This window comes from Hyperolius riggenbachi, chromosome 6 (assembly GCF_040937935.1).
Source record: "Hyperolius riggenbachi isolate aHypRig1 chromosome 6, aHypRig1.pri, whole genome shotgun sequence".
Classification (NCBI taxonomy): domain Eukaryota; kingdom Metazoa; phylum Chordata; class Amphibia; order Anura; family Hyperoliidae; genus Hyperolius; species Hyperolius riggenbachi.
Genome location: NC_090651.1, coordinates 254872107 through 254890409, shown reverse-complemented (window position 1 = coordinate 254890409; position 18303 = coordinate 254872107). Strand labels below are relative to the sequence as shown.

Genomic DNA, 18303 nt, shown 5'->3' with positions numbered 1-18303 from the left:
AACAGACAGCACCGGAACTGTACACATTGTATGTGTGAACACAGCCATAGAAAACTGATGCAAACTGATGAAAACTGACAGGACAAGACAGGACAGGAACTGAACTGTACACATTGTGTGTGTGAATCCAGCTCTTTATATGGAAACTGGCCATTGCTTTTTAATAGTATGTCAGCCCTAATGTGATTTTCATGTCTGTTGGTGTGCAGAAATACACACACGCGCAGACCTACGGTAATAGAAATTCATCCCAGGGCTGGAGAACACTGGAAAATATCGGTGATCCAGAAAAGGAGGACTGGATTTTTTTAAAACTTGCCTGCTATTGGGTGGTAAAAGCTAGCAGCTCTCCCTGGGTTTCATCATAACATAGCGGAGTCTCTGAAAGGTTAATAAACAAACAGCCACGCAGCTGCAGTCATCTGCATGCATACGTAGTGAGGACTTTTATAAATATATCCAGGCTGTCCTGGATTTGATAAAGATAGCATCTTGCTGAGGGTGCCTACATGTGACCACAATAACAGAAAGATATCTCAATTCCGTTCACAAGCCTACTGGTGTTGTAATGCTTATTAGGTTGGATTCCGTAACAAGCAAAAACAGTAACTAATTATATTCTAATAACTATTTTATGGATATTGGATGATAGCGGACAGGTAAAGGTGTTGTCTTTGATGTAAGATTTTAGCCTTTGACTAGGGTTCGAATTCCAGCTCAAGTCAGAACATAAAACAGTAAAGAGTCTTTGGGCAAGGCTCCCTAATGATCCTGGTCATGCATGCTTTGAGTTCACCAGGAGAAAAGCACAATATCAATGTTCTTTGTCTTATCTTGACTTATGTACTCATGATTTGTGACAGCAGTATCTGGATCAAAAAAATGAGTGATGCTGCCAATCCTCAACCAATCAGAATTAATCTTTCCAGCAAAACAATATAACTGGTTATAGTTCCATTTTACTTTTAGTTTTCAGTACATGTGTCACAAGTAGTACTAGGCACAGTAATAGGCACAAGTAGTACTTACAAAAGGTATGCATTGCTGCAGTCCTCAAGACCCATAAACGATACACATTTCTCTTTTTGTCTCATTAGCTATGTGCTGGGTCCCTGGTTTGAATCCCAGCCAGGACATTATCTGCACAGAGTTTGTATGTACTCCCTGTGTCTGAGTGGGTTTCCTCCGGGCACTCCGGTATCCTCCTACATCCCAAAAACACACAGATAAGTTAATTGGCCCTACACTACAAAGGGTATTTGACTATGATAGGATTTAGACTGTGAGCCCCTCTGATGGAAAGTTAGTGACAAGATTATATACTCTGTAAAGCGCTGCGGACAATTTCAGCGCTAAATAAATACTGAAGAATAATACTGGCTAGCTGTAGTTTATTGAATAAATATGCTTCCTCACTGCTGTATAACTCAACATACATGATGAGTACAGATATATCTCTATTAGTATGCATTAAATTCAGAGGACGTGGCTAAAAAAAATGCTTGGCTAAAGAGCTAATAAATATTTGGAGACTGTAAGGGTTTAGGAAAGAGCTGTACCCCCGCCTTCCCCCCAAAAGGCAAATTTTAGTCAGACATAACTACAACTCAATTTGCAGGGGGCAGGGTAGTTGGAGATAACCAGCAACTAATAGCAAGATTTAATAAAATGAGATTTGTCTGGGATGCAATTAAATTACAGTCTAGTCTCACGAGGTGAAATCTCATGCAAATTTGAAATCATAACACTGAACTCAATTAAATTTTTTTTCCTGTTTAGCTTCAAGTGACTTTGATGTGATTTAATTACATTGGCCAATTCGCCACTTAGCAAATCTTACTTAACAGAGAGCACGGGGAAGCCCCAACTTTCAGCAAAGGGTTAATATCTTTACACAAAGAGCTTCAAAAACTGTCATTTTTTCATCACATTTTTTCATCACATATAAAAATGCCATTTTTTAGCGGGAGAATCTTGCTATAACTCATCTGTATTAACTACTCCTCAGTATAGGCGCGGATACATATAAAAGCTTAATACGAGTAAATGGTGGATCACAGCAATAATATATGCATTAAAATGGCCATGCACTGGTTTGCTGAGCCTGCACCACCCCCCAAATATACAGGGCTACATAGCTTAGTTTTGCCTATATCAATGCACCGTTTTTAGTAAAAAATACCCACGTGTTGAAAGTAAACCCAGGGGTTTTCAGCCTCAGAAGAAGCTATTGAGAGTGAAACGGCCATCAGGCTAGTCATTGCCTTGCACCCACCACCCATGCATCCATCTGGTAGGCTTACTCATTGTCATGTTTGCAACCAGGGCTGTGTAGTCGGCACAAAAATCATCCGTCTCCAACTCCGACTCCTCAGTTTGTGAAACCACCAACTCCGACTGCAGGTACCCAAAATTGATCCGACTCCTCGACTCAGAATCCTAAGGGCCCATTCACACTAGAAATCGCTAAACGCTAACGCAAAACGCTCAGCGTTTTTCTGGCGTTTTTTCCTAGCGATTTTTCACTGTATAGAGAGCGTTTTTCCAGCGATTAGCGTTTTGTGATTTCTAGTTCAATTCAAATACTTTTATTGAAACGCTAATCGCTCCAGAACCGCTCAGAAAACGCTGCATGCAACAAGTTTGCGTTTCAGCAAATCGCTAAACGCTTAGATGAGAACACTTCCATATACTTTCATTGTGCACACGTTTTTCAAATCGCTAGCGATTTTCAGCAAAGCTGAAATCGCTCTGAAAACGCACAAGTGTGAATGGGCCCTTAGTCTAATTTTTGCAAAGGCCTCAATTCACTAAGCTTATCTCCTGTCTTTAATAACTCTCCTAGAGTTGTTACCATGGTGATAAGGCATGTAGTATTCAGGAAACATTTTACCTCAGGCAAACCTAAAGTTAACTCTTCTGTCTTTAAGTTAACTCTTTAATCCTTAAAATAACTCTAGAGTTAAAGACAGGCTGTTCATTAACTGCGTGTGAAAATAACTACAAGGGAGGTAAATTAACTACAGAGGAGGTAAATTAACTACAGAGGAGGTAAATTAACTACAGGAGAGGTAACGTAACGATTGAAGAGATAAGATAACTCTCTCACTGTGTGGAGGTAAGTTTTCTCTTGCCTTATTATCTCCAGCATGATCTTAGTGAATTGAGGCCAAAGGCTATGGATTTGGTTCAAAAACCATCCAACTCCTCAATTTATTGAAACCACCGACTCCAGGTACCCAAAATTGCTCCGACTCCTCGACTCCACAGCCCTGTTTAAAACAGAGCATAATGTACGAATAAAGTTTAAGCAGTGCTGGACAAGAAATAAATGTAAAAGGACATTTGGGTGCCCGGACATAGCTCATAGTAGAATATTGGTAACACTTGATATACTACTGTTTTACAGAGGTGATTCCAATAGTAAAATATTGATAAATGTTACCAACATTTTACTACAGCTAAACTTAGCCCTACACTCTCACACAAAACCCTCCCACCTCCAATGCCTAACCCTAACCCCCCTCCACCTTTCCGATGGCTAACCCTAACCATCCAACCCTCCCCCCATGCCTAACCACTCACCATGCCGCTGTAAGGCCCTAATCACCCTCCCTGCCAATGCCCAACTCTAACCTGACCCTCCTACCAATGCCTAACCCCCCACCCCAACGCTTAAAACCCCTCTTCGTGAAGCCTAACCTTAAAGAGAATCTGTACTCTAATATTCTTACAATAAAAAGCATACCATTCTATTCATTATTTTCTCCTGTGCCCCTCTGTGCTGTTTCTGCCACTCTCTGCTGCAATCCTGGCTTGTAATTAACAGTTTTAGGCAGTGTTTACAAACAAACTAACCAGCTTCTAATAGGCTCAGCTAAGCATAGTGTATGAGTCATTCAGAGTATGCAGGGGGCGTGCAGAGGGTGTGTATCGCTTCTACCAATCACAAGCAGCCCTGCACATTCCACACAATCAAGCTTTAGCCCGACAAACAGGACAGAGGAAAGATACATTGATTTATTACAGAGACAGTGCAGTTAGGAAAGACTGCAGTAAGCCAGAGCAGATTAGAACAGGCATAGGAACTTATAGGATAGAAGAACTAAGGCTGAAAAAATTGTTACAGAGTCTCTTTAAATCCTCTTAGCGCCTATTCTTAACTGGCCCATGAACTGCTGAAAAAAGAAAAGATTTTGGGCGCCAATACAAATATTGGCAAATTTGCAGGAGGCACCCAACAAATAGCAATTTGCAAACTGAGGCTACAAATTGCAGGGGCAAACTGTACGTCCCTTTCTGAACTCATCTACTGGAAAAAGTATCAGAGTAACAATACTGCTACTTAGTGATGTTTACAGTTACCTATGATAATCCACTTTGGAATAAAACTGTTAAGAAGCTTGTGGAACCTAGGTAAAATACATAAAGGAGAGCATAAAACGTCAGTGTACCTTTACTTTAAGTATTACCCAGGCCTTGTTTGTTTCGCCATGTTTTCCTTGAGGTTTTAAAAGAAAGCTTGAGGTTTTTAAATGTAGTAAATGATGAGGTAATGGCAGTGGACTTTCTCCCTTTCCCTCCTACAATCTACTGTTTATTTTTCCATAAATACTACCTTGCACCTTGATTACTTGACCTGTTATTGGTGCAGTGCTGTTTTTACTATGTGTTGTAATTTTCTATTGTTATTCAAACAACCAAGCTTTCTCAAAAAGTGTCTAAGACTGTTATCAATACTTTGGCCTCAATTCGCTAAGGGTAGATCGGTAAAATAATTTAAAATATTGCATTCAGTATTTTACACTTTTTTTTTTAAATTCAAAACAAAAGTTTGCCTTCTTAAAACAGAAGGTATTTGCGATTATTCAGATTGAAGTGAGCATATGATGTCTCCCACAATGCATCACTGCTGAATATGCAAATCATCCTTTGTTGTCCCTGTAAGCTAAACACATCTTCAGAACCGCTGGAATGCAATGATGTGTGCATGTTGCATGTAATTTAATGCTTGATGCAAGTTGCATCCGGGCGGGCAGTTGCTGCCTATGCAGATGTGCATTATTATTGTTATTGAGAATTTATACAGTCTTGTCCTAACTGTCCCTACAAGGAGCTCACAATCTAAAACCTACCATAGACCTGTGCCCATTGTCTAGGCCCTGAAACCCACACAAATGCAGTGAGAACATTCAAATTCAAGCCAGAGACTCAGCGCTATAAGGCAAGAATGCTATCCACTAAGTCACCGCGCGTACATGAATTGATATACAGTGGCTCACAAATGCCCAGCAATTTTCAACAGTCCATACCTGTTATACAAGTACAAAACTCTGCTAAACATTCCTGTTCATCAAATGCAGACAAGAAAAAAATGACACATGCAGACTTGGCTAGCCTCTTTATATATTAAATAATGGCTATCGGGCAAGGTTATCAAACCTATCCAAATGCTCTCCTTCGCTTGGCCCGAAGAGCCTGCAGAGAACCTTGAGGTATTGTCTTTTCATGTATGTGGTCTTCCTAATGCATGAACATCAATGGCAAATAACCAGCGGCTGAACTGAAGGTCTAGTACTGTGAGCAGGAATTGTACTCATTGCTTTTCTTTTTAACTTTGAGATTTAAATGTTCCTTTTCACACTAACGTGTAAATCTCCAAGCCCTCACAGTCACACATTCAGTAGCTCTCAGGTATATGTCAAAGTGTCCGGATAGCTTGCCGTCATATCACTGTATGAAGTGTGAATCATCTGACTGGCGCCAGTGAGAATTGTTCCACTATTATTGTTCAATAAATCTCAAGGGTCATCTCTGCTGTGCATAAAACAACGAGGCTGTACCCAGAATAATGAAACCCAACACAGACACATAACAAGAGAACATGACTAGGCCAGGGACAGAGTGTAATCAGGATAAATGCAAACGTAATTAAGAAACAAATGGGTGTGTGTGTGGCAATGGGGAATGACATTATATATTATCTTATCCTTCTGGTGAATTTATATGGGATTCCATGTGAAGGTGCAAAATGGTGGCCTAGAAGTTAGCACTGTCACAAAAGCATAAGAGTAATAATAGGTCTGAATCTCAGCCAGGACAATATCTTAATGAAGTTTGTAACAATTTCCCTAGGGGCTCTGGTTTCCCATCAAACCCCAAAATCATACGGTTAACTGGCTTCCCACCAAGTTGGCATTAGATTCCAGTAGGGACATTAGACTGAGCACTGCCAAGGGACAGGAAGCAATTCAACTTGGCAGGTATACTCTGTAAATTGCTTCAGGAAGTGTAATAGCATAATAATAATAATAACATGATATAAGCATCTCAAAATAAACATTTTTTTCTCACTTTTTATATGATCACAAACATTTAAACAGCCTAATCATATGCTAAATATATGCTTGGGGTAATGAACTGCCATCAGACTTGGCCCCGACACCTGATCTGACTGAAACTGACCTCGTTATTACACAATATTATTCTGTTTTTTAAGTCATGCTGATCAGTAGCTTAGTGTTTCACTGTGAAAGCCGCCTTCTTTTTGTTCTCAGCTGTTAATGAGATTGATTACTCCAGACCTTGTATATGTTACGGCCAGAACCCGAAGTCTGGCCACTTCGGGTTCTGGCTGGTCAAAATACGGCTCTTTATCAGCCGCTCGATTCCCCACTATTGTCCGCCGGCAGGGATCGAGCAGGGAATCTATCCGGCAGGTCATCTGACCTGTCGGATATTATCAATCGAGCCATCAGCGGCTCGATTGATAAGGATACAAACTTACCGTGTATGCCCAGCATTATAAGGATTTTTGTGCTGAGGCGGAGTAACACCTTATTGTTGCATAAAAATGTCATATGTTGCCCTCAATAATGCAATACACTTGCTTTATTGATTTTTACCACGGTTATAAGATATTGGCATTTACCCACACTATATAGGCCTCAATTCACTAAGCTTTATCAAACACTTTATCAAACATTTGATAGTTTACCTCATGGGTAAAAGCTAATTTTGAATTCACTACGGTTAGATATTTATCGAATGTTTTATCGATAAAACATTCAATAGATCTATAACACCTTAGTGAATTCAAAATTAGATTTTACCCATGAGGTAAATTATAAAACGTTTGATAAAGTGTTTGATAAAGCTTAGTGAGTTGAGGCCTATGTACAATATAAACAGTTACTCTGCTATACTTAAACCAAAGGTAGCCATAGAGAAGCCTAAGTTAGTGACAGTTTTAGAAACTTTGATCAAATGAGCATGCTATTTCTGTGGCCTACTGACCCTTCAGGCACAATCATTAAACTTCTGATTGGTAGTAAATGTTAATTGGGGTTAAAAGGATTGACAAGGAATCGACTGCTGCATCATTTTTCACAGCATTGAGCAGTAGAGCGCTAACAGTGGCAGAGGATCAATCGATTCTCGATCAGATTTCTGCTGAAATCTGACTCAGAGCAAGCGATGCATGGTGGTAAATTGATCAGTACTACCCAATCAATTTCCATTTCAAGAGTAATCAATAACTTACCAGAGTGGGCCACTATTGGTCCACGTATGGCTGGTCCGCTATTCTCCCCATTATTATCACTACTTTGCTACGCCTCATCTTCCATTTCCTGGTTATCAATTTTTACTTTTTATCATCCCCATACCAATACTGGCAGTACTTCATTAAACATGGAGAATAGTACAACAAGCCAGCGACAAGTAATTTTTGTAAAGTAAACTACAGGCGTGACATGCTGGTATTGTAAAAGAGAACTAAAAATCAATAAGCCATTATCAGATCAGAGCTTCATGTAAGCTGTTTTAACCACATTTAACCACTTGACCCCCCAGTGCTAAATTTCTCCGTCCCTCTGCGCACTGCTTCACCCCCAGGGACGGAGAAAGGCGCACTTATTTGTTTACTGGCTGGGAGTGGGCGGGGACCTCGCGCGCACACTCCAGCCAGCCAGCACAGCAGGTGACTAATTGGATGTTAGGAACAAGCGTTCCTAAATCCAATTAGACGCGCCGATTGCGGACACAATGGAGGCTGCTTCAAACAGAAGCAGTCTCCATTGATAACACATTAATGTAAACAAACGTGTAGCGCGCGATCGCGCGCCCCCGCGACCCGCGCGCGCGCGCACACACCCCCGCTCTGCAGTGCAATGATTGGTTATGGGGACCCCAGTCCCCAATAACCAATCATATCACAGTAAAAAATGAATGGAAGCAGCGCTGCAATGTACAAATTGCGCTGGTGCTTCAGGGGTAAAACCCCTCCGTTGTGAAGTGGTTAAATACAAGTACACCAAAATAAAAAAAAATAAAAAAATAAAAAAGACTAAACCCAATGCTGTAACTATTTGATAAGCTAACACTCTACAAAGCAAGTTTTGCAGGAAGTATTAAAACTGAACTTAAATAATGAAACAAAAATAATTCAAGCTAAACATACATGGTTTAGATTCAAAACGATAAAAACAAGGAACACCAAGAGCCCCAATAGTGTAATATGTACTGGTAAATGGTTACTAGATAGAGTAAATAGTAATATTCACAAACTAGGGTTACCATTAGGCAACCACTGTAAAGGCAGGTGGGGATATTTTCCTGACCCCACTCAGGAATAAGAAGTTGCTCTTTGTAGATGAGAAAAAGGGGGTTCAACCCTCCACCCAGGGTGGACTCAATATTATGCAGGAGAACAGAGGCGCCGAAAGGATAAAAGGAAGCTAAAAAAGCTTAAATACCAAATTCGTGGTAAATAGAGGAGATAGCGGTGGACTTACCTCCTCCAAGTAGACACACAACGACTGTAGTAAATACAGTCAATATATTTTATTTATGAACTCCAAATGTGCAACGCGTTTCGCAGGTTTGATCCCGCTTCATCAGGCAATAACAACGGAGCAATAGCATATGTGGTCAGTAGAAGAGCCAGGCACCTCTGTGACTGTCAGAGGTGCCTGGCTCTTCTACAATATAATATATATATATATATATATATTATATCAGTCTTATGCCGTTTTTAGTGCTTTAGAGATGAAATGTAAGTTTCATACCACTTTAAGAATTATATCCAAACTAGGCAGAACATGTTCTCTACTCCTTTAGACCATATCACTGGCGACTAGACATTTTAATTGAGTGGACAATGATAACTAAAAGTAACTAGCACAAGTGACTAGTTGCTAGCAACTACAGTAGTTGCTGCATTGCAGCTGCCTGTGTGACATGGTTGTGATATTTTTTTTATTTCTTTTGGAAATCATCCTTAGGCCCAAGACCAGGAAAAAATGGCTTTAATATGAACACTGGTGGCCCCAGGTACAACAAATGACGGAGAGCAGTAAAAGCTTCATGGATACCGGTTCCCCACTTTCCAAAAAAAGATTTTATTTACTTTTTTGTCCCCATTGAAGGAATTTACCTACTCGACTGTCAGATGTGATCACAGATGGCAACAAAAACCCTAAAGAGAAGAAAACCTTTTCCATTTCCCTGAAAGCTAAAATAACAGTCGGCCCTGGAGCTGGGCTTAAACGGCTAAGAAGGGTAATCGTGATCAACGCAATGGAAAACTGTAGAGGAAGTCTGTAGCAACAGCTTGCTCTCATAGCCTCATCTCTGTGGGGCTCCTTAAAGGACACCTGAAGTGAGAAGGATATAAAGGCTGCCATATTTGTTTCGTTTTTAACAATACCAGTTGCCTGGCAGCCCTGCTGGTCTATTTGGCTGCAGCAGTGTCTGAGTAACACCAGAAACAAGCATGCAGCTAATCTTGCCAGATCTGACAATAATGTCAGAAACACCTGATCTGTTGCATGCTTGTTCAGGGTCTTTGTCTAAAAGTATTAGAGGCACAGGATCAGCCAGATAACCAGGTAACTGGTATAGTTTAAAAGGAAATAAATATGGCAGCCTCCATATCCCTCTCACTTTAGTTGTCCTTTAAGTTTTCATCATAAGATCTATTTACACTTATTTTAGTTTCTTTGGTCCTTTAACAGTACAGAAGTTAAAAGGTGCACCATAATTCATATAATATGGCTACAAGGTGGCCCCTGTGAAACAGACTTATGTCCCTGGAGCACAAATTCTCCCACCGTCCAAATTTTACAAGATTAGCAGAGCTGTGCAGCCCTGTCTCACGCTGGGATGGGATCAGTGATAGCAGCAGGTGCTGTCCGAGAGGCACGAACAGATCCTGTTTCCATGAAAATGTTGCCAGCGTAAGGGAGGGATCAGCCAAAATGAGCCCACACAAGACGGTTGTTCAAAGCCTCCACCCCAGGGGCGCTGGGAGCTTGTTAAATGCAGTATCTCGTTAGGACATGTACCTTCTTTTCATGATACTGATGTGCAGATCCTCTTCCAGCTTTACAGTCTGGATCTCTCCATTTCCTTTGGGACTATCATCACCCACAGAGAAGACAGAGCAAGGTTCCTTTTTAGGTATTCTACTGGGAGGAAGCGGAATGGTCCTTTTCTCAGCCAGACGACCCCGATTCTGCAGTAAAAGAGAACAAAATAAAGTTGAATTATTGTTTCCAACAATGCTTACTGCATTCGTGAATATTAAGGTTATTCAAAATATGAGGCTCCAGTATACAAAAAGACTGTTCACATGCAGTTTTCAGACTGCTTCAACTGCGGTCTGTGTTCAGGGTATATGTTGTACTCTAGTAAACCAGAGTAAACCATGCGGTTCAATGATTTTACCAGAAGCTGCCAGAAAATGAATGTAAAACTTAGTAATGTTACACAGATTCCTGTGAATTCTTGGAACAACAGAGTCCCAAATGCACAAATACCTCACTGCAATCGATATCTGGTTCAGAAAGGGGTGCTTGTTATCATGAAAATATATTTCCCAATTCAATGCAAATCCCCTCCACTTAAAGGACACCTGAAGTGAGTGGGATATAGAGGCTGCCATTTTTATTACCTATTAAGCAATACCAGTTGCCTGGCTATGCTGCCGATCCTCTGCTTCTTATACTTTTAGCCATAGACCATGAACAGGCATGCAGCAGATCAGGTGTTTTTGTCATTTTCGTTAAATCTGACTAGATTAGCTACATGCTTGTTTCTGGTGTGATTCAAACAATACTGCAACCAAATAGTTTGCAGAGCTGCCAGTCAACTTGCATTGTTTAAAAGGAAATAAATATGCCAGCCTCCACATACTTCTCGCTTCAGATTCCCTTTAAAGTACAACCATCATGAAAAATTGTAAAATTTAGAGATGTACATCTGTCTTAAGAAAAAAAAAGTAATTTATAACGCATTTTATTCTATGTTGCTGTCACTTATAGTAGGCAGTTAAAAATCTGGCAGGTTTTGTACTAGTCCATCTACTCACATGGGGAAACAGAGAATTCGTCACGGCGAGGTGGAGAGGGGGAAATGAACCTGTCTGTATGTTTTTGGGATGTGGGGGAACACCGAAGTATCTCTAGAAAACCCCATGCAAACGAGGAGAATATACAAACTCCATGCAGGTAGTGTACTTGTCCAGAATTGAACCAGGGACCCTAGTGCTGCGAGACAAGAAAGCCACCATGCTACCCCATACCATACATAAAAAGCTCCAATGCTTTATCTAGTTTATAATTTGCACTGTTATTATGTTATGTGGTCCGTTATCTACATACAAGGTCTGCAGGAATTTAGTGGAGGAGGACGACAGAAAAATGAATGAACAAATAAGTCACACGATTATACATTTCCCACCTTTGTGGAACACTGAAATAAAGAGCTGAGCAAGAGGTAAGTGGCCACTGTGATAAAGGGTCTGGCAGTTTTGGTATAATGTAGAATGAAAATCTGCATATTGTATGAACCATGGATGTCTTTCACACCCATCCATAGCCACCGAGTAATGTAAGGTGGCAATCAGCTGACGATAGCCAGAGAATAAAGGAGAGGCTCATCTCGCCAGGCGTACAAGGGGAAAGAAACGTCTATTCTGGGAGAGTGCAGGGAAGGATTCATTGTGATTGAATGTGCGTCAGAGAGAAAAGATAGCGGCCGGATCATAAAAACTCTTTATGGCCATTAAGGCGCTGTGGGGCGGTTAGCAGTCGTCGGGCTACATCTAGGGACTCATGATTAATAACACGAAAGGATATGCAGGCATTTAGCTGTAGCACCGGGAGGGAAACTGACTATCCATACAGGAGGAGACACTATATCCCAGCTGTCAAAATTCCCACCAGCCCTTTAGCCCCTGAAAGGTCCCACACACTCTACAGATTAAATCCAGACAAGCAGCTAAATGCACAGTTCAGATATTTACATGTGAACTGTTTTCATATGCCACTTTATAATTTTGCTCAGCCACTGATGAGTTTCCCACACACCAACCCTGTCACGCTGAACAGCCACAAGACCGACTTCTCTTTTATATATTATAAATAAGCAAAATCACTTGGTCATGCCCCCCATCCCAAAGGACGAACAATGACGGAGCACTAGAGCACTGATAAGGTCACTCTTCTGCTCTTCCCTTACTGTGCCTATAAATATGTTCATAGCCCCTGACCTCCACCTTCAAGGCTACAACCACAATGTCACAGCTCTGTAGCTTCATTCCCCAGTCATTGGTCTGTTATAAGTTATACGGCAGGCGTTATCAATCAAGGTTTTCTAGAACCTTGAAGTTCAATAAAAACCCTTCAGGAACTCTGCACCATTTTTGACAATAAAGGTGCATACAAATGCACAATGGCTGTTGTCTGAAGGCATCTGGATGTGTCCCTTGGGGTCACAGTTCAGGGACAGGTCTGTTGCTATGGGGAGGGGAGGACGGGTGACAGCGTGGCATGCAATGGAGTGGCTAAAAGTGGAAAGAGTAAGGAGGGAAACAATGCACTTGAGGGTCACTGTCATAGAGATCTGGGTGTTTAAACGACCTTGGGGACACATGTATGCATGTGATTCTCAGCCGAGGCGCCAATGCTGCCTCTGGCCAAGTTTAATATAGCGTGTGTACTCACCTTTACTAGTGACACTTTCCCATTGCCATACGACTAGACAGAGTCTCTTCCCGATCCCTCAGTGCAGATGCAAGCAGGAGATGATTATGTGCTTCAACCGCATTTCCCGAAATCAATTTTGCAGTCCCAAGCCTGCCTGGGTGCTCAAGCAGGATAGCACCATCAGACTGGAGGAAAGGATAACTGTCAGAAAGTATGGTGTTTAAAGCTAGCCATATACGGATGGATTATGGCCTGATATGCTAAGTCTACCAATCCCTATTGAATATAGATAGTGATAGAATCCTGCTGAATACTGCAAACTCAATTTCTATGCATTTTAGCATAAATTTGCTTGATGCGGTACAATAATATAGCAGGGCTGTGAAGTCGGAGTTGAAGTCGAGGAGTTGAAGTCGGGACAATTTTGGGCACCCGGAGTCGGAGTTGGAGTCGTTGATTTCATAAACTGAGGAGTTGGAGTCAGGAGTCGGAGTCGGATGATTTTTGTACAAAATCCACAGCCCTGTTAAGTATTAGACTAAGGAGTCGGAGAGTCGGAGTCTGAGCCATTTTGGTTACCCGGAGTCGGAGTTGGAGTCGTGGTTTCATAAACTGAGGAGTCGGAAGATTTTTGTACCGACTCCACAGCCTTGTAATATGGACCATTAATCTCCCACTGCTCCTATCCTACCACCTTGCAGAGTTTTTACAATGTGACCAATCAGCCTTTCCATCAATAAGCTGCACAAAAGTGATCAAAAGTCAACTGATAATATATTGCAACAATAGATATTGGTAGATACGATCAAAGAGGTAACACTTGTTAAAAACGTTGAGTACAGAGGCCACACTTGTTATATTAGGGGAGCCATGGGGGCCCCAATTTTAACAAGAACTTTTTTTATAAGGAAAATGATAAGGTAAGGAGGCACCAAAAATATAAAATAATTCAAAACTATGTAGCATGGAGGAAAGTGGGCTTACCTCCAAAGGACCACTGTATTTGTTATTTTGGGGATAATAATTGCTGCATTTGTTATTTGGAGTATAATAGTGACTGCATTTGTAAGTTTGAGGGTGATGAGTGCTGCATCTGTAATTGGAGGAACTGCACTGCCCACATAACTGTATGGGCAGTCCGTTCACGAGCAGTAACACACATATTGTGAACACAGCCTTCGTGACAGGACTATGAACCCTAGAAAGCACTATATAAATACATAATATCTATGAATGTCTGATGCCTACACTTGATAGAGGTAAGAATTCAGTCCAGAAGCAGGCTACCTGTAAACATAGCCACAATACCGTAGTACACGAAAAGGTGAAGGTGACCGGCCTGTGTGACACACATGCAATTACTAGTAGCACATCGCTAGAGGAACCACCCAAAAGCATTTACCAATATTCTGGAGAGTCATTAGCAGCAGAGCTGTTTATTGCTCCACCACAAGCAGCTGAATATCAGCAACATTTCAGCAAGCAATGGAGAAGGTTTGAGACTCCCGTCAGTAGGGATTCCATTAACAATAATGATAAAACAGGAGTGAACCCACTGACACATTGTATCAGCTTTATTGAGGTTAAATCCACTGGGGCTCAGGGTGCCCCCTTCCCCCCCATGCAAATCATGCAGCAAACCGGAATATCAGCCAGAACTGCCTGACCGTTGGGTGGGCATGACATCATGTAGGGGAAGGGGGTAGACTGGGAGCACTACAGCTAGTAAAACTACCTCCTTCTCTTCAGTTCAATACCAATGACCATGCATTCAAGCTACTATCTGTGAGCATCTCTGTAGCTAGAGAGAAACCTGCCAGTGTAAGAGAGGACCTGCTTTAATTAAACTATCCCTTTTTAAACAATGTCCCTCATGTTGTTGAGCCTATATTGTGTGTACAGGTCACTGGCCTCTACTACTGCAGCAAAAACAAAACTTATACAGGCCCAGCATTGGCTCCAGCAAATGAGAAAAACACTGGTTGATACAAAATACTGTACTCCACTGGTTGGTATGTTTTACTATGCATCACTGGTTGGTATGGCTTACTATACATCACTTTTATGGGTTACTATACATCACTGGTTGGTATAGCTTACTATACATCACTGGTTGGTATGGCTTACTACATATCACTGGATGGTGTGGGTTACTATACATCACTAGTTGGTATGGGTTACTGTACATCACTGGATGGTAATGGTTACTATACATAACTGGTTGGTACGGCTTACTACATATCACTGGATGGTGTGGGTTACTATACATCACTGGTTGGTATAGCTTACTATACATCACTGGTTGGTATGGCTTACTACATATCACTGGATGGTGTGGGTTACTATACATCACTAGTTGGTATGGGTTACTGTACATCACTGGATGGTAATGGTTACTATACATCACTGGTTGGTATGGCTTACTACATATCACTGGATGGTGTGGGTTACTATACATCACTAGTTGGTGTGGGTTACTGTACATCACTGGATGGTAATGGTTACTATACATAACTGGTTGGTACGGCTTACTACATATCACTGGATGGTGTGGGTTACTATACATCACTGGTTGGTATGAGTTACTGTACATCACTGGGTGGTAATGGTTACTATACATCACTGGTTGGTATGAGTTACTGTACATCACTGGGTGGTAATGGTTACTATACATCACTGGTTGGTATGGCTTACTATACATCACTGGGTGGTAATGGTTACTATACATCACTGGTTGGTATGGCTTACTATACATCACTGGGTGGTAATGGTTACTATACATCACTGGTTGGTATGGGTTAGTATACATCACTGGTTGGTATGGCTTACTGTACATCACTGTTTGGTATGGGTTACTGTACATGACTGATTGGTTTGAGTTACTATACATCACTGGTTGGTTTCGGTTACTATACATCACTGGTTGGTATGGGTTACTATGCATCACTGGTTGGTATGGGTTACTATGCATCACTGGTTGGTATGGGTTACTATGTATCGCTGGTTGGTATGAGTTACTGATCATAACTGGTTTCTACAGATTAGTATGGATCACTTTACATCACTGGTAGGGACTAGATTGTGAGCCCCTACAATATACTCTGTACAGTGCTGCGTAATATGTCAGCGCTATATAAATACTTAAATAAATAAATACTGGTTTCTACCAGTATTGAACATCACTGGTTGGTAATGTTTGCTGCACAACTTTATCTTCTGTTTTTGTTTTGTTTTTTGTTAATAAGCACATGGCACGGGTTACACACAACCTCGATGGTAGCATTTACTGTGCCAGGATTTGCTGAATGCAAGCACACCTAGGCCAAGGATTGTTATAGTTTGCCAAAGGCACAACTGAAAGGTTCTTGGGTGGCATTTGCTATTTTGCACAGCAACATCCCATCTGCGATTGCACACACGTCATCCAATGCTCTAGATCATTTCTAACATTTCAGATATTATAACCTGCACGTGTAGCTGAGCCTATTCACAGTCATTTGTAGGCTCAAACACATGCATGTGCATTAAATATACAGTCGCACACACACAGACATATATTTATTATGAAACCCCTCAGCTTCTACCTCCCTGGGTTGCAGGAGGAGGTCAGAACAGCTGCATCCCCAGCTGTGACATCTGGAGTTGGGCTGAAATGGAAAGGTTCCCCAGTCAGGGCTCGTCAGGCTTTAATTGATCCCAGCGCTGCGCGTCCCTCATCGGCAGCAAGCTGTGAAGAGCGTGCGGAAGCGGAGAAAGGAAAAATAACAAGCAGCGCGCTGCTCCCATGTTAACTCCTGCACTGCTGGATTAGCTGGTAACAAAAACACAGCCTGCCTGAGCATTTTCAAGCTTCATAGGGTTATAAAAAGCATTTTCCGCTCTACACCCAAGGTGTGCTATCTATAATTAGAAAACACCTTACACAGCAAACATTATAATAATAAACACGCTTTGTGATAACAACAATGATCCATACACAGGGCAATTTTTGCTTTTTATCTGAATATGTCAAAAGCTTCATTAGAAGGAAATGATTGTAAGTAGTCAACAAAGCTGTGAAAAAAAAAATGTCCATAGTTGTCCAATCTAGTCCTTCATAGAGGTCTTAAAGTGAACCAGAGACGAAGCACCATCATCTTTTTTACCATATATATCAGTGGGAACATTAGAGAAAACACCTACCCTGCTCTCTGTTTCATTATTCGCTGTTCAGCTTGCTTCTTATCAGCCCTGATACAATCCCCGACTGATCATTCAGTCTGGCTTTGCTCAGGAATTACTATAGCCGAGTCATTATAGCAGAGCCACAAGGGGGCAGGCTTGGGCTTGAAAAGACATCTGAGAACACAGACTCAGCTACAGTCGGGGATTTTATCAGGGCTGGCAAGAAGCAAGCTGAACAGTGAAGAATGAAACAGAGAGCAGGGTAGGTATTTACTGTCATGTTCCCACTGATATATATGGTAAAATACATGAGGGTGCTTCGTCTCTGGTTTACTTTATTAACCAACTGATGTCTGGCATATTCTGCTCTCCTAGCCTAACTGTCCTTAGGGAAAAATAAATCATGTGGTTGAATTGGATTCTTAGGCAAAATTTGCACTGCATTTCCACGTGTCTTTTTGTATGTGTTTGGTGTGGTCGGCTTACAATGCGCACATTCTCCACATGTTTTTGTATTAAAGCACATTATTACTGGCCATAGGTTGTACTACTTTGAGAGAGGGATCACACTTGGGGGAATCGCACGCGTTTTTCCCGCATGCAGAATCGCTCCAGATGTGAAAGCTCATGTTAACCAATGAGCTGGGTCATACTCAGTGCAGTTTCTGCAAACGGGAGAAAAACCTACTGCTTGCACTATTATTCACATACCATGTGCGATTCCCATTGCCGACATTCAGCTGACGTGTGTGAAAAACGCACATTAGAAACAAACCATCCTCTGTGGAAGCCATGGGCATTTTATGCAGACCTAAGTCCATTGAAGGTCCATTTCATTGTACTTAAGCCTTGCACACACGCACAAGGCATGTCTCCTGGTGGAGATTGAGGTTTGATCCTTTGGTGGACCCTGCATGGCCGAGGCTGTACAGACACCTTGATAGCCTGCAGGCTAGCAATGTGCTCTGGTGCTATGCAGGGGAGGGGAAGACACAGAGTGGGGCAGGAGTGACAGGAAGGGTGAATGAGGAGAAAAATGAGTCGATCCACCAGGCATAACACACTTATGGCCCATACTCACGGGCTACAATTGTCGCCGCAACACGCGGCGCGCGCGTGTTGCGGCAACAGGTCGCCCGTGAGTATGGGC

General features: G+C 41.7%; 1 protein-coding gene across 7 annotated transcripts in view; it reads right to left on the bottom strand.

Annotated features, from left to right (window-relative positions):
- SAMD11 (sterile alpha motif domain containing 11) overlaps positions 1-18303 on the bottom strand; it is a 272374-nt gene that overhangs the window by 168267 nt on the left and 85804 nt on the right. For all 7 annotated transcript variants that reach the window (XR_011022124.1, XM_068240716.1, XM_068240712.1 and 4 more), the window contains exon 3: positions 10347-10516. Coding sequence is in view for 6 of the 7 variants with exons in the window: in XM_068240716.1 (XP_068096817.1) it covers positions 10347-10516 (170 nt within the window). In the remaining variant the exon portion in view is untranslated. The remainder of the gene's footprint in view (positions 1-10346; positions 10517-18303) is intronic.